This window comes from Oncorhynchus tshawytscha, linkage group LG26, assembly GCF_018296145.1.
Source record: "Oncorhynchus tshawytscha isolate Ot180627B linkage group LG26, Otsh_v2.0, whole genome shotgun sequence".
NCBI lineage: Eukaryota > Metazoa > Chordata > Actinopteri > Salmoniformes > Salmonidae > Oncorhynchus > Oncorhynchus tshawytscha.
In genome coordinates this window covers 7,892,331-7,909,494 of record NC_056454.1, presented here as the reverse complement: position 1 = coordinate 7,909,494, position 17,164 = coordinate 7,892,331, and the positions used below count along the sequence as shown (strand labels likewise).

Below are 17,164 nucleotides of genomic sequence, written 5' to 3'. Positions count from 1 at the left end.
TTAAAACTTACTACCCTCTCCACTACTGTCCCGTCGATGTGGATAGTGGGGTACTCCCTCTGCTGTTTCCTGAAGTCCACAATCATCTCCTTTGTTTTGTTGACGGAGTGTGAGGTTATTTTCCTGACACCACACTCCGAGGGCCCTCACATCATCCCTGTAGGCCGTCTCGTTGTTGTTGTTGGTAATCAAACATACCACTGTAGTGTCGTCCGCAAACTTGATGATTGAGTTGGAGGCGTGCATGGCCATGCAGTCGTGGGTGAACAGGGAGTACAGGAGAGGGCTCAGAACGCACCCTTATGGGGCCCCAGTGTTGAGGATCAGCGGGGTGGAGATGTTGTTACCTACCCTCACCACCTGGGGGCGGCCCGTCAAGAAGTCTAGTACCCAGTTGCACAGGGCGGGGTCGAGACCCAAGGTCTCGAGCTTGATGACGAGTTTGGAGGGTACTATGGTGTTAAATGCTGAGCTGTAGTCGATGAACAGCATTCTCACATAGGTATTCCTCTTGTCCAGATGGGTTAGGGCAGTGTGCAGTGTGGTTGCGATTGCGTCGTCTGTGGACCTATTGGGGCGGTAAGCAAATTGGAGTGGGTCTAGGGTGTCAGGTAGGGTGGAGGTGATATGGTCCTTGACTAGTCTCTCAAAGCACTTGATGATGACGGAAGTGAGTGCTACGGGGCGGTAGTTGTTTAGCTCAGTTACCGTAGCTTTCTTGGGAACAGGAACAATGGTGGCCCTCTTGACGCATGTGGGAACAGCAGACTGGGATAAGGATTGATTGAATATGTCCGTAAACACACCAGCCAGCTGGTCTGCGCATGCTCTGAGGACGTGGCTGGGGATGCCGTCTGGGCCTGCAGCCTTGAGAGGGTTAACATGTTTAAATGTTTTACTCACGTCAGCTGCAGTGAAGGAGAACCCGCAGGTTTTGGTAGCGGGCCGTGTCAGTGGCACTGTATTGTCCTGAAGACAGAGCAAAGAAATGTCTATGCGTTTTGACACGTCCCGGCGAAGAACTCTACCATGCCAAACAGTGTGCACGTTTGTTTGTCTGAAGGTGGCCAGAACTTTCCTGGCTGACGCTAGACCACGTCTTACAACACGAGGTGTGTACACACTTTGGTCTGGATACACAGTTGCTTTTTTTTTTTTACTCTCATTGAGTCTAATCTTAATGGTAGTTTTAGAGTTTTGAACATGAGAATGTTACAGAACACACCCTTAATATATTTCATGATAATATATATTTTTTGGTAGAATTATAAACAATAATATGAAAATAGTAAAGTTATAGTAAAGTCATGTTTATTCTTTAAAGTCAAATAAAGAAGGATTAACCTGTTAATAGAACAATAAATTGCAACATTTTGCTGCACTTTCAGTGTTACTCTGACTTGAGATATGCACGCTTAACAAAATTAATTGTGTAAGTATCCCACTGACATCGTTAAATGATTTACAAAAAAGTATTACCTCAACTCTAAATTGGTAATTTGTCACTTTGTGTCTTGATGAGTACTTATATTAAGATGATCACAGTTAAGGTCTATGGCGTTGAAGTTTTCAACCATGATCACCACACTAAATGAGATGCTCTGTACAATATCCTTGTTCAAATGTGCTACATCAAATCCAGAGCCCACAGATTCAAAACTGTTGTGTAATAGTTGTGCATTTGTGCAATTCATATGCTTTAAACCTTGCTGATAACAGCTTGCATGTCCTTTTACATTCTTCGTTCAATCAACCTGAATAATACAAAACGTTGAGGTTTTGTAGTAAAGTTTGGAAGGTTACATGTGTAACCTGCGCAGTTCTTTCCAGAACTCAGCGATGCCCAATGACAAAGCTTTCTCTGCCAGGCCTCTGCACTCATAGGGCGTGAACCCCACCAGCGCCGTGCCCTTAGTGGCCACCCCCTGCCGTCCTGCCAGCTCTGCCACCCTGGCTGTGATAAGAGATGCTGGGGCGTGGCAGTATGGCTGCCCACCAATACTGAAGGTGGGCCACAGCTCGCCCCTCTCCCCAACCTGGCTAGGAGGGTTCCCCTTCATGCTCTCCACATTGCAGGCTATCTCCACGGCACCCTCGTGTGGCAGGGCCAGCACTTGCACCCCCGGTATTCCCCCAGGAGTAGACTCCCTAATCGACATGGCGATGCTGCGCCCCAGAGCCAGGTCCTGGGTGTCGATGGTGACGTTGCAGTTCATGACGTAGGGACTAGCTCCGACACCTGCATGGCAAAGGTGGGGTCAAAGGTCAGAAGATCAGACAAAAAGTCACAAGACGGTGCGAACAAAAAGGTACAGAGATACGGTTATTTTCAAATGTGCCCAATTAGTGGTTACTGGGTACGCTCTCTCTGTGCTATACTTCATGAGAGTAATGTGGGGGCACTGAGGGCCTGTCCTCAGAATGAAACATGCAAATCTAGCCTAACCCTATGTTTTAAAAATCACCTCTCAGTATTTGCGTAAACAGGACATCCACCAACCGCCAAGCCCTAAGTGAATGCTAACCTGTGAGGCCATATCGTTTCTGTGGCAGGGGCCCCACGTCTGGTCGGCTGGCTCCTGTGTCTGGATTCTTCCTGAACCAGCCCATCTCCTTGCGTCTCTGCGCCAGGCCTCGGTGCTGGGGTGAGTCTGCCCAACCAAAGAAGAAAGCACTGGTGCCACTGACCCGTTCAGTCAGCCCAGCAGCCACCGCTGGACAGGGTGAGAGGATGGGTTAACACATACAGTTGAAGTCGGAAATTTACATACACTTAGGTTGGAGTCATTAAAACTCATTTTTCAACCACTTCACAAATTTCTTGTTAACAAACTAGTTTTGGCAAGTCGGTTAGGACATCTACTTTGTGCATGACGACACAAGTCATTTTTCCCAAAAATTGTTTACAAACAGATTATTTTACTTATAATTCACTATATCACAATTTCAGTTGATCAGAAGTTTACATACACTAGTTGACTGTGCCTTTAAACAGCTTGGGAAATTCTAGAAAATGGTGTCATAGCTTTAGAAGCTTCTAATTGACAACATTTGACCCAATTGGAGGTGTACCTGTGGATGTATTTCAAGGCCTACCTACAAACTCAGGGCCTCTTTCCTTGACATCATGGCAAAATCAAAAGAAATCAGCCAAGACCTCAGAAAAAAAATTGTAGACCTCCACAAGTCTGGTTCATCCTTGGGAGCAATTTCTAAATGCCTGAAGGTACCACGTTCATCTGTACAAACAATAGTACGCAAGTATAAACACCATGGGACCACGCAGCCATCATACCGCTCAGGAAGGAGACGTGTTCAGTCTCCTAGAGATTAACGTACTTTGGTGCAAAAAGTGCAAATCAATCCCACAACAACAGTAAAGGACCTTGTGAAGATGCTGGAGGAAACAGGTACAAAAGTATCTATATCCACAGTGAAACGAGTCCTATATCGGTTTGCAACTGCACATGGGGACAAAGATCGTACTTTTTGGGCTGATAAAACAAAAATAGAACTGTTTGGCCATAATGACCATCGTTATGTTCGGAGGAAAAAGGGGAGGCTTGCAAGCTGAAGAACACCATCTCAACCTTGAAGCACGGGGGTGGCAGCATCATGTTGTGTGGGTGCTTTGCTGCAGGAGGGACTGGGGCATTTCACAAAATAGATGGCATCATGAGGGAGAAAAATTATGTGTATATATTGAAGCAACATTTCAAGACATCAGTCAGGAAGTTAAAGCTTGGTCGCAAATGGGTCTTCCAAATAGACAATGACCCCAAGCATACTTCCAAAGTTGTGACAAAATGGCTTAAGGACAACAAAGTCAAGGTATTGGAGTGGCCATCACAAAGCCCTGACCTCAATCCTATAGAAAATTTGTGGGCAGAACTGAAAAAGCGTGAGCAACAAGGAGGCCTACAAACCTGACTCAGTTACACCAGCTCTGTGACAAGGAATGGGACAAAATTCACCCAACTTATTGTGGGAAGCTTGTGGAAGGCTACCCGAAACGTTTGACCCAAGTTAAAGAATTGAAAGGCAATGCTACAAAATACTAATTGAGTTTATGTAAAACTTCTGACCCACTGGGAATGGGATGAAAGAAATAAAAGCTGAAAAGAATAATTCTCTCTACTAATTATTCTGACATTTCACATTCTTAAAATAAAGTGGTGATCCTAACTGACCTAAGACAGGGAATTTTTACTAGGATTAAATGTCAGGAATTGTGAAAAAGTGAGTTTAAATGTATTTGGCTAAGGTGTGTGTAAACTTCCGACTGTACCAATTGTACTGTACCAGTACTTCCGACTGTATACTGTACCAATTGGTTACCATGAAAATGGGAGAAAAAAAGGGTTAAAAAACAAACAAAAAAATAATACAAAATAAATTAACTTGAAAATCTATGGCAAGACCTGAAAATGGTAGCAAGAATTTTGAAAAGAATAATGGGCAAATATTGCACAATCCAGATGTGGAAAACTCATAAGCCTTGTTCACATTGGCAGTTTGAAGTGAAATGTGTGCATATCCGATTCGAATCGGTTCCTTTTCCTGAAAGCCGAACAGCCAAAAATGCAAATGAATCGGATATTTCAAGCCACATTTCAAACTACTGTCGTAAGTGGTTTGAGGTCAGACACAAATCTGATTCCCGGCAATGTGATTTGTGTCTGAATGGTCAAATCTGAGTTATTTGGCATATCTTGTTGCTTGCTAGCTACTCTGTTGAAAGTTTGACAAGAACATGTGGTAGCCAATTAGATTGTTAACTGTTTACAAACAAATTAGTGAATCGGGTATTGTGTGTAAATGGCTGAGAAAAAAAAAGTAATCCATTTTGAATTCAGGCTGTAACAACAAAATGTGGAATAGGTCAAGGGGTATGAATACTTTCTGAAGACACTGTACATACACCACTGCATGAGTCGCCTCACAATTGACACGTATACAGCATACAACTGAGAAGAGAGAAAAAGGGGGTCAAAGCTTTAAAGTGTAGACACATACATGCAGGCACACGCACACCACACACACACACCTCTAGCTTCCTTGGCACAGTCCCCCAGTCCCACCTCCTCTCCCAGAGGGTAGAGGGGCACCAGGTCCACAGCGCCCATCGTTGGGTGGCCGCCTGCATAGACACTCATGTCAATCAGTCGACAGGCCTGCTCACATGCAGACAGCACTGCCTCCTCTGCAACAGAAACACATTGACAACGCCTTCTATTATTGGAATGACACAAGTGAAATCACGGTTCAGTTATTGGTTAAATTAGGGTGCTTAATTCCTGGTCTGCTTGAAAAATGTTTAGGCAGCCGTGTTCAGGGGTTACTATACCACTGCCCCTCATAAGAGTAAAAGATTGTCAGAGGATAATGAAGACCTTTGCTAAGTACTTGTCATATTTATTGTAACATTGTGATCCTGAACAAAGCCTGTAGGAAATGTCCCTTAGTGTAGTTGTTGTTTTTCCCCAATAAAAGGAAAGATACTCACTAATGCAGTCAATACTGGCCACGATGGTGATGACAGACCGGTTGTAGTCTTGATCATTAAAGATGTTGAGCACTGTTGTCCCTTCTCGCCGTCCGCCTGAAAAGATGCATACAATCGGAAAGATGCATAAATCCATGAAGAAACCATCATATTTTGTTAAATCATAACTATTTTTCACTCCTATCACTATGTTACTACTGTATATGCAGTGAACAATGAAACATTTTTACAGGGGTAACTCACCATTACTGTCAAATACAGCTGCCATGGCCACTGTTTCCACCAATTCCTTCCTGCGGGCTTCTGAGACATTGAGGAGGCAGGCGACCAGACGCTGGCCTATGGCACTATGAGCCATCCCCCTGAAGGAACCCATGTCACTGAACTTTAGGTAGGCTGATTTTGCAGTGGTCTATTTCATCAGATACAAATTGTAGCTAAACACCAGTTATTTGACAACTGTACTGTATTTCCTTGGGTCTCTCTACTATATTCTGATGCTTGAAAAGTTATCATTTTGGGATTATCTGTTTTACTCCATTTAAATACAAACTTCATGGAGAATGGTAACATTTTCATCCCAAAAATGTCAATATGTCTACAACATTATGTGGCAAACTGCAGCTTGGTTGATCGAAAAGTATGTGATATCTCGCCATCATAACATAAACAACATATCAAACATAAACATGGAGTACATTTTTTTATAGAAAAATTACAAATGCATCTATGTCAAAGGAATATCCCACTTGTAATTTTGAATGTTGTCATCAACTAAAATTATACAAATCCAAACATGGCCAATACAGTTACACAAGACTAGAAAGCAAGCGCAGTTCCTAAATGCATTCATTAACATATAAAACATGACATGCTAAACATCTCTCGTGCGGGCCTGATATGAAGCTATAATGTAATACTTGCGTTCTAATAACCACGAAAAATGCCAACACAGTCAATCAAGTGTCTACTGTAAAGCGAAAAATGTATACACGTTGCATAATCTGTGATTCAGAAACTGCCTCTCCAATAGAAATCGGTCGTCACTAGGTTATTAGAACGCAAGTATTACATTATGGCTATTTATCAGGCCCGCACGAGAGATGTGGAAACCATAGAAAAACCTGATCACACTTGTAAACGCTGTAATGGCAACGTCGGCTAAACTAAAAGCATGCGCAGAAACACATCATCTGGGCTAACTGTCGCGCCATATTGCGCTGGTGCAGGCTGTCAAATCAAAGGCACAACTTCGATACAAAAGTTATGTTTTATATAACTGAAAACGTGGCAGTTTGTTACTTTCACGAGGTTAGCTCCTTCCTTAAAACATTGGCTCGAATCTAGGTTGTGCCTTTAGATTTTGTGAAAATTAACAACTAAGGAATAATTAGTCACTTCTGTAATTGACTTCCCCGGCCTGGTCTGCTTCTCAAGCGTTCCCGGAAGCCTCTCGCGATGTTGCACCTCTGGGTTTAGTAACTCAGTGGTAAATTCAAACTTCAACCATTGAGTTTATAAATCGAGAGACAACATCGCGAGACTTCCGGGAAGGCATGCAAAACAGGCCAGGGTCATTTAGAGAAGTGACAAATTCTTCCTTAGTTGTCAATTTTCTCAAAATCTAAAAGCACAACCTTGAGTCGGGCCGCCAACCTCATACAAGTGACCAACTGACACGTTTTCATCCAAAACAACTTTTTGAAGGTCTGCCTTTGATTTCACGGTCTGCACATGCGCTGTTTGGCGCGAGACGACCGTTAGACCCGATGACGTTTTTCAACGCATGAGTTTAGCAAGCAAAAGACACCGTGACCTTCGCCTACAACAAGCGTGATCGGGGTTTTCTATTGGAGAAGCAGTTTCTGCCCATCTTTATATTGTACGGTCTTTGCTGTGATCATGCGCTATTCGTATTTTGCTAACAGGAACCGGATGAGGGCTGGTTCCCGTGCTGACGTCCTTGGCAAACAGCGACACGTGGAGGACCAACATGCAAAGACAACAACAGTACTCGCTTTAGCGTCACCCATGTTGACAAAATTATCAACGTCCAGGATAAACAACGATGTTGAGGAGGAACTACAACGACATAAGGTAGAAAGTTGTTTATGACTATGTTGTCGATGTTGCATCGTTTTGCACGTTCATTGTCGTATGTCTGCCTCGGATGCTGTACATTAACTGGCCATGCATTTGCGTCTAAACTACATTAATCCGGTTTTAGCCCCCATGATAACCGCTCGTGGAGTTGCAACGGGCTTTCATTGTGCAGCCAAAGCAATGAGCGCTGCAGCAGGTTCATCGCCATTCGAGCCTCCAGAGCATTGTCTGCCTGGAGTCCAGGAAACACGCCCTGGGAGCCCGCCGCGACTGCAGAGACTGGTCGACATTCCGGGATGCCAACCGGACCGAGTCAACGACTTGCTTCTACTCTGTAACGTTACTTCGGATTCACAGGGACGGTGCGGTTCAGACGCCGAAGATCGCAGTGCACATGTTGTGTTTTTCCCTGGAGACATACAGGTGAGAGGTGTGGGTTTTGTCAGGCAGGTACATTTTAATATCACTTATTTCGCCATCAAATGAACATCTCAGCCATTTGTCATGACATTATGCAGGTTGGTAACATTATACACGTATGCCAATTGATGCCAAGCATAAAGGTGAAAGGCCGCTGCATAGCCAGCCTATAATCCTGTTAGCTAAATTGGTTAGAGCTATGGTTGTTTACATTTCAAGTGGAGTGTCGAATTCACATACTCCTGCCCACAAATAATAACATCCATTCCAAGAGTTCCAACAGGCTAGCCTACTAAAATGTTATGATTCCAAGGGTGTCTTAGTATTTCCGAGGGAATGTTAGTATTCTCGGGTTGTTGCGAGTGGGATGCTCAGCAATTGTTAATGAATGTGTTCATTGTATGCAACCCCACACCATGATCACATTAGGGACCACTCTTTCACCTGATGTGTTAAACTCAATTGGGAGGAGGATAGTTTAAAAACTAGTTTAGTAAGTTTGGTCTTTCACCCAAGGACCAAAGACATGAGGTTAGACTTGAGACTTGACGGAAAGGGTAGCCTTTTTTTTCTCAGAATTAGTTCATGGTCATTGTTAGGCGAACTGCAGGACACTGCAGAACGGGTCTTATCTCCCAATTGATGTGGTTGTTATTTCGTTGCCATGATGCACAAAAACATTAACCCTTCTTAAGCTGCTTTGAGCCAGGTGACTCACCCCATCTTTCTTTCTCCCTCTTCGACCCCTTCCCTTCTGTCCATCTCCCCCACCCTCACCCCCATCTGTCTATTTTCACTGACCCCCTCTCCTTTTCCCCACTTCTCTCCGCCTCCACCCAACTCACTCCTCCCCGTCTATCTTGTACACCACTGTTCCTCTGTCCATCTCTCATCCCTAGAATTTCCAGCAGGAGATGTCGCTCCAGCCAGAGGGGGCGCAGTGGCTATCCTGGAGCCTGGAGAACGTCGCCCTCACCCTGGGTCGCCGCTTCCCTGACCGCCACGTGTGGGTGATTCGAGCCTCCCGCATGTACCTGCACAAGTTCAGCTGCTATCACAACTTTGTGGAGAGCAACCTGTTTGGAGCGCCCGAGCACTCACCTGACTACGGAGCATTTCGCCACCTGAGGTATCCCATCTCATAATGTTTTATTCTAGCACTGTGTTTGTCACTAACACTCACTACCTACCTAGAGTCCATTTGTTAAATGTTCAGACCCCTTGACTTTTTCCACATTTTGTTACATTGCAGCCTTATTCTAAAATTGATTTATTTTTCCTCAATCTACACACTGTACCCCATAATGACAAAGCCGGAAACAGGTTCAGACATTTTTGCAAACTTGTATGATTTTTTAAATACCTTATTTACCTAAGTATTCAGACCCTTTACTATGAGACTCAAAATTGGCCTCAGGTGCATCCTGTTTCTATTGATCATTCTTGAGATGTTTCATCAACTTGATTGTAGTCCACCTGTGCTAAATTCAATTGATTGGACATGATTTGGAGAGGCACACACCTGTCTATAAGGTCCCCAAGTTGACATCAAAGCAAAAACCAAGCCATGACGTCAAAAGGAATTGTCCGTAGAGCTCCGAGACTGGATTGTGTCGAGGCACAGGTCTGGGGAAAGATAGCAAAAAATTGCTGCAGCATTGAAGGTCCTCAATTGGGAGGAGGATAGTTTTAAATGGAAGAAATGTTGAACCACCAAGACTCTTCCTAGAGCTGGCCACCCGACCAAACTGAGCAATCGGGGGAGAAGGGCCTTGATCAGGAAGGTGACCAAGAACCCGATGGTCACTCTGACAGAGATCCACTGTGAGGATGGGAGAACCTTCCAGAAGGACAACCATCTCTGCAGCACTCCTCTGTAAAAATGCATTCCTCAGTAAAAATGCACGTGACAGCCCGCTTGGAGTTTGCCAAAAGGCACATAAAGACTCTCAGACCATGAGAAACAGGATTCTCTAGTCTGATGAAACCTAGATTCAACTCTTTGGCCTGAATGCCAAGCGTCACATCTGGAGGAAACCTGGTACCATCCCTACGGTGAAGCATGGTGGCAGCAGCATACTGTGGGAATGTTTTTCAGCAGCAGGGACTGGGAGACTAGTCAGGATCGAGGGAAAGATGTATGGAATAAAGTACAGAGATCCTTGATGAAAACCTGCTCCAGAGCACTCAGGACCTCAAACTGGAGCGAAGATTCACCTTCTAACAGGACAACAACCCTAAGCACACAGCCAAGGCAACGCAGGAGTGGCTTCGGCACAAGTCGATGAATGTCCTTGAGTGGTCCAGCCAGAACCTGGACGAGAACCTCATCGAACATCTCTGGAGAGACCTGAAAATAGCTGTGCAGTGACGCTCCCCAACCAACCAGACAGTGCTTGAGGATCTACAGAGAAGAATGGGAAAAACTCCCCAAATACAGGTGTGCCATGCTTGTAGCTTAATACCCAAGAAGACTTGAGGCTGTAATTGCTGCCAAAGGTGCTTCAACAAAGTACTGAGTCTGAATACTTATGTAAATGTGATTTTTAAAAATTAACAAACATTTCTAAACCTGTTTTTACTTTGTCATTATGGGGTATTGTGTGTAGATTGAGGATTGTTTAAAAAAAATCTAAAATGGATTTTAAGTGTAACGTTAAAAAAAATGTGGGTAAAGGTCAAGGGGTCTGAATGCACTTATTTTTGATGCAGTTGTATCAACTTACTGTAAATTGCTTTAGATAATCTGCCAAATGACTCAATTATAACTGATTTGTAGGGCACTGCTGAGCAACGGCATGGAGCGCGCTGGCTTGCCCAACCCCCTCCCACTTCAAAGGGGTGGCGACACAGTCGCCCCGGGTTTCTCCTTGGCCGTGGTGGGCTTCAGCAAAGGCTGCGTGGTGCTCAACCAGATGGTGTACGAGCTGGCGAGGGCACGGGCTGACCCGGAGCTGGGGCCATTTGTGGAGCGCCTTTCAGACATGTACTGGCTTGACGGTGGCCACCCGGGAGGCAGCGAGACCTGGGTGACTGACAAGCGGGCGCTGGGGGAACTGGCGGCCAGCGGGGTTGCGGTCCACGCCCACGTGACACCGTACGAAGTGCGTGACCCCATGCGAGCCTGGGTGGGCCGAGAGCATGGGCGCTTTGTCAAGAAACTTGAGGATCTAGGGGCCCGACTCAGCCAGAAGATGCACTTTGAGGATGAGCCTGCATCCATCGAGAACCACTTCCGGATCATCCAGGATTTCTGAGGCGTTTGTTCATTCCTGATTGTCTATTGGCATGCAAAGTAAAAAAAAAATACTGGCAAAACTTGATTTGATTTGCAAATTTCTGGTTTAATGCAAGGGGCTAAAGCTAGTTGGGTCTCATTCATCCCTCTTGGTTCTTCCTTTCAAGCAGAAGTCAATCTATCGCTATCCCTATCTTCCTAGACCTCATATTTCATGATCTAAGGGCTCAAATATAATTTACTTTAAAATCCAAGCATGCAGATTCCAATTAGAATGCATTGCCCTTATCTAGACACCCCTCAGTCATTTCTCCTAGGAATGTATTTCCTTACTTCTACTAGATTGGCCTTTACCATAGACAAAGTTTGCATATTGTACTGAATAAGGGCTATTTGCATGTGAACATTTGACAGAATGCACCTTTTAAAAAGTATGTAGCACAAAATCAAACCTTTAATGAAAAAAATTAGGGAAATGGCACCGCACAACCTCCAGTAAAGTCACTTTCTAACTAGGGATTTCATGTTTAATTTAGGTAGTACAGTAATTCTGCTCATAGATTATGCATGTATGAACTACACTTTAACATCCAGCCCATAGCGGAAGGTTTAAAAAATGCTGTAATTACTAGTCGCCAAAGTTCCGGAGCATGTCTTAAGATCAAGGGCCAGACCTGTCAATTGTCAGATTATCTAACCTTGATTGTAACCTTTGCCTTTTTGTGAAATACAACACATTGATTGTAATCTAAAAAGTAGCTTTGATCCAATGTGGTTGAGTAAAGTTTATTTTCTTGCAATATTTCGGGGGCAACAGTTGACTATTCCTCAAGTGCAGCAGCTCCTTCCATTGAACATTGTCTTGATGTCAAGTGACATACTGTGGTGACTTGGAGTGGGCCTCTGTTTCACCAAGGAACACTTGGTGGTGTTTGTGTGGAACAACTACATTTCCTGATGTTGCTTGGGTCAGAATGTCCCGTCTTGTAAATTGATTTATGTTCGGTGATGGACTTTGAGTTGGAGGTTAGCTTAAATTAATCTTGCAGGCTGATGTTCAGCATTCATACTGTATTCTAATAGACTAGAGTGATATCTCTTGGTAAGCTTATAGAGCTGCTTTTGCATTACCTACCATGCTGGATTTCTGGTGATTGTTTCAATGGCTACTGAAATGCAATTAATGTACTTTTCTACTTAATAGCCATTCCATTTTTCAAGTGCTGTTTTTGTTCAAGACATGCTATTCCATAGCTGCTGTTGTATGATTTGCCTATTTAGAAACAAATGAACAACTCTTAAAAGATACAATACTGTTGGAATGTGTGTGTGTATAGTGGTTATTTCAGTCATAAACACTTTTTATATTTGTAAATGGTTGATTATACCTAGCTGCATGCATGTCTGGCACAGCAATCATGATGCAAAATGCATTTTAAGGTACACTACATGACCAAAAGTATGTTGACACCTGCTAGAACATCTCATTCCAAAATCATGGGCATTAATATGGAGTTGGTCCCCCTTTGCTGCCATAGCAGCCTCCACTCTTCTGGTAAGGCTTTCTACTAGATGTTGGAACAGTGCTGCCGGGACTTGCTTCCATTCAGCCACAAGAGCATTAGTGAGGTCGGGCACTGATGTTGGGCTCGCAGTCGGCGTTCCAATTCAGGCCAGTCAAGTTCTTCCACACCGATCTCGACAAACCACTTCTGCATGGACATCTTTGTGCATGGGGGGGGGGGAATTGTCATGCTGAAACAGTAAAGGGCCTTCCTCAAAATGTTGCCACAAAATTGTCTAGAATGCCATTGTATGTAGCATTAAGATTTCCCTTCACTGGAACTAAGGGGCCTAGCCTGAAACATTATTCCTCCTCCACCAAACATTACAGCTGGCTCTGCATTGCGGCAGATAGCGTTCTCCTGGCATCCGCGAAACCCAGATTTGTCCTTTGTATTGCCAGATGGTTAAGCGTGATTCATCCCGCCAGAATGCGTTTCCACTGCTCCAGAGTCAAATCAAGAGCTTTGAGCTTTACACCACTCCAGCCGAAGTTTGGCATTGCACATGGTGATTTTAGGCTTGTGTTCGGCTGCTCGGCCATGGAAACACATTTCCGGAAGCTCCCTACAAACAGTTATTGTGCTGACGTTGCTTCTAGTGGCAGTTGGATCTCAAGAGTGAGTGTTGCATACGAGGACATACTTCTTTTTTTTTTTTTACACACTTCAGCATTCGGCGGTCCCGTTCTGTGAGCATGTGTGGCCTACCACTTCGTGGCTGAGCCGCTGTTGCTTCTAGATGTTTCCACTTCACAATACCAGCACTTAGTTGACCAGGGCAGAAATTTGACAAACTAACTTGTTAAAAAGGTGGCATCCTATGTCACGTTGAACGTCATTGAGCTCTTCAAGGCCATTATACTGCCAATGTTTGCCGATGTTACACACCTGTCAGCAACGTGTGGCTGAAATAACCGAATCCACTAATTTGAAGGTGTCCACATACTTTATAATCAATGTTGTAATTGATAAGTTAACATACGGTCATTAAACACCTGTACTAGCTAAGTCCTTACAACTTGTGCATCCACAATGGATAAGTGAAAATGGATAAGTTTTAAGTGGAGCTTAAGAGGGGAAGTTCAGGACTTTACAACTTGATGTTAGATGGTTCCTCATCCTGAAAGTCAATGGGAGTGATAGGTGCATGTGTGTCAATGTCATTGCCAATTAACTGCAATCAACTCCTTATTTGTTTTGATATTACTTTAATCTTAAATCTTAATCTTCTATATAAAAAAAATGGGACACATGGCCATCAGCACTAGGAGGCAATGTTTCCCCCATCAGTAGATGGCAGAACAATGGAGATAATTGCTTACTTGCTTTTGGCAGCACAATGCCCCAGATGATGGCATATCTTAGTTCTGTTGTTCATGGCCGCCGGTAGTTCTCTGTTTAAAGACCATTCTCTGCAGATGTTGTCCACAAATGTTTCTTGTGGTCTTCGCATCTGAGAGGGAACCCAGTGAGATAAGACAAAATGTAGGAAAAAAAAGGTAGACTCCATCCACCATGTAGGTTTTCTATCATCTTTAATGAGCATTCTTGTTTGCTGATGACACCTAAATATTAGATTGATGTTGATCAGAAGATACAAATGGGGATTTGAAATGATCCATTCTAAAAACAAATGGAATATACCTACAAATCTATCAAATGTGAAATAAACATCGGTCTGAAGGTTATTGCTTGTGCTTCTAACTGGTATGAGTTTGACTCAGATGTTTCCTTCAGTATTACCCTGGTAAAGTGGGAGAAGATCTCACCACAGGAATGTGAAGAGTGCAAACTGGTCACCTTTGTCCCCAGAGAACACACAGGTCACTTGACTAGTATCTGTATGTAAAAGTAAATTCAGACAGCCATACAAAATTAAATCAGCAGTGGAGATCTTACAAATATAATCAAGTTGTACAAGTCCACTTTGTGCCGATTGGTGTCAGCAGTGCCTCGAACGTCTGGTTTTCATTTAAGTGTCTGTCTTTGAACGGAGGACAGTACTGACTACTGAACCACTCACTAATGACGTATTGGTGTTCCAGTTCTCCTTTAGGATGACAGCATACAATGAGAGCATGGCCGTGACTGGAGACAGCCCTCTCGAAGACAAAGGCTATTGTGTGTGCCAGGGCAGTGACATCTCTGGGAAACCTTGAGGACCACAACAAACAATGATATGTAGTCTTTGCACCTCCTTGAACAAAGTGACATGTTCAGCTGAGGTCTGCTGGCAGTTAGGGTTCACAAAAATTCTTCAGGGTGGGTTATTCTTTCATAAATTCACAAATGGATGGGGAACGCATGCTCAACAAAAGAGCACTTTCATTTTCTACATGGAAGTGCTCTGCTGGTAAAACTGTACACATATCTCAGTCGAAACCTTTACATCACTTCCGTAATCAATGTTTTCTCATCCTCTGTAACCATCTCAATGTCATACCCTATCCTCATAACCATCTTTTCTCTTAAATCCATCTCTAATCACTTTTCCAAACCTTTCATGCAAATCCCACATTCACCACCAAAGCATATTTCAATTTCATGTCACCTTACCAAAACAGCTTTTTGTTAAGCGGTGCCATCAATGCTATCCCATACAACCCATATCTTCTTAATAAACCAATCTGAATCCAGTTAAATAAAGCACACACATGTACATCTAAATATAAACAAAACACCATCCCATTATATAAATATATTGAGAATCAGATTAGAATATAAAACGTATTTAAAGAGCAAATATAAAGAGGCACACGGTAGTTACGACCAAAGTGAATGGTAATTTGCCCTGAGATGAGGAAATGGAATGAACAGAGTAAGACTGAATAAACTCACCTTCATTCACAGACAATCTGTTATGATTCCCAAATCTACCCGACTCCCATTAAACTTAAGGCTTCCTAGCCATAAAAAAAACCCACAGTAGCTTTTTAATACCAATTAAAGGAATGCAGATTAAATTACTTCAGTAAATATCAGGAAATACATTGTGTTTAAGTTACACAAAAATAACATGTAATGCAAATTAAATACCCAGATGATAAATAGTTAAATGCTTCAGCCACAGTTCCCCTAAGCAAATGACTCAAGAGGAACTGAAAACATTTGAAGAAAGACATTTGAGTAAGCATGGGTGTGGTGTTTACTGTCCATGAGTCACCTTTTTACAGAACCCTCTTAAATCTCTATTACTGTGGAATTGTAAATCAGAGGAAGAGTTGGGGTTAACAGTAAACTGTAAATGTTATAGACAGACACCAGTGTGACTTGTTGGCTTACTAATTATGCAGGCCAGGGCTTGATACTGTGCATAGACAACCTGTCTAAGATGACATCATACTGTGCTTTGAGATGTGGCGTGCTGGAGAGCAAGATAAGGGAATGTCACAATGTCACAGAATATAATGTGCGCAAGCCATGGCCTGAAGCTTGTTTGACAGTAGGGAGGTAATGTACAGCTTGGGTCAGGCAAACAAGGACATAGTGTGAGGACATACTTTACTTTCACTTCCTCAAATAGTCTGATTTAGCCCATATCTGCACAGTTCAGTGTTCTGTCGAATGATTTTAGCACAAAATACTAAGAACACTGACGACCACTTACTGGCCTGGCAAAAATGGTCAAGTAATAATTTGTTTACTATTTAAATGTCTCCTTTAAAAGTTACTTGTGGCGAAACAGTATTGCATAGATTTCCCTTGAGCTATATCTGGCCTCATTCTTTAAATTCAGGGACAAAATATACCTGACAAAACAAAGACACTAGAAATGACCAAATCAGCTCACAATAAAATAGAATACTAAATCTTAAATCAATGCATTATTTAGAAACACAAACTACACAGAAACAGTGACGAATTGACGTTAGATCACAAAGGAAGCTGGCTATCTTTGGTTTGGCTGGGCGCTCTTGGATACTGGCGAGCAGTAGAACAGAACAGAAGTGCTCTTGGGTAGGTGACACTTGCCGGCAGGTTCCTTGCTGCATAAAACCAATAAAAGCAAAATAGGAGCTTGTGGGAGGGGTGCGCTTGAGTCACTCTTTCAACCTCAGAAGTCCCCGTCTCCACCGTTGGTGGTGACAGGTGTCTCCTCCTCAAAGCGAAACCTCTTGGCCTGGGTGTGGGGTGAGTCCAAGGTGAAGTTCTCCTTGTCCTCTGGGTCCTCGGCTGGGGCAGCCCACTTGGTACCGCTGCTCCTCTCACGGGGGGTTCGTGGCAGGACAGGCTCGGTACTTGGGTATTGATGCTGCTGCCACAGCCAGGGGTGGGTCATGCAGTCGGCTGCACTGGGCCGGTCCCTGTGTGGAGAGGGTGAAGACGGACCAA

At 43.6% G+C, this 17,164-nt stretch overlaps 3 protein-coding genes across 9 annotated transcripts in view; 1 reads left to right on the top strand and 2 right to left on the bottom strand.

Moving 5' to 3' along the window:
- Positions 1-1,294: 1,294 nt before the first annotated feature.
- On the bottom strand, positions 1,295-14,378 carry ftcdnl1 (formiminotransferase cyclodeaminase N-terminal like 1). 5 transcript variants are annotated; one of them, XM_024388732.2, is made up of 6 exons: positions 14,155-14,378; positions 5,750-5,868; positions 5,507-5,602; positions 5,048-5,203; positions 2,526-2,714; positions 1,295-2,239 (listed from the first exon to the last, which is right to left on the bottom strand). In XM_024388732.2, the coding sequence occupies exons 1-6, from the start codon at positions 14,376-14,378 to the stop codon at positions 1,800-1,802; spliced, it is 1,224 nt and encodes a 407-aa protein (XP_024244500.1). In that variant the 3' UTR covers positions 1,295-1,799. The 5 variants fall into 5 exon arrangements, with proteins under 5 accessions (XP_024244500.1, XP_024244503.1, XP_024244504.1 ...); XM_024388735.2 differs by lacking the exon at positions 14,155-14,378 and adding an exon at positions 6,905-7,016; XM_024388736.2 differs by lacking the exon at positions 14,155-14,378 and adding an exon at positions 6,809-6,827.
- lg26h2orf69 (linkage group 26 C2orf69 homolog) lies at positions 7,194-11,367 on the top strand. 2 transcript variants are annotated; one of them, XM_024388741.2, is made up of 4 exons: positions 7,195-7,603; positions 7,734-8,032; positions 8,929-9,158; positions 10,809-11,367. In XM_024388741.2, exons 2-4 carry the CDS (start codon positions 7,739-7,741, stop codon positions 11,284-11,286), a joined length of 1,002 nt encoding a protein of 333 aa, XP_024244509.1. In that variant the 5' UTR covers positions 7,195-7,603; positions 7,734-7,738; the 3' UTR covers positions 11,287-11,367. The 2 variants fall into 2 exon arrangements, with proteins under 2 accessions (XP_024244508.1, XP_024244509.1); XM_024388740.2 differs by having other exon boundaries at positions 7,194-8,032.
- Positions 14,351-17,164, bottom strand: part of stk17b (serine/threonine kinase 17b (apoptosis-inducing)) — an 18,144-nt gene continuing 15,330 nt past the window's right edge. For both annotated transcript variants that reach the window (XM_024388738.2, XM_024388739.2), the window contains one exon: positions 14,351-17,136. In XM_024388738.2, the coding sequence (XP_024244506.1) occupies positions 16,887-17,136 (250 nt within the window). In that variant the 3' untranslated portion in view covers positions 14,351-16,886. The remainder of the gene's footprint in view (positions 17,137-17,164) is intronic.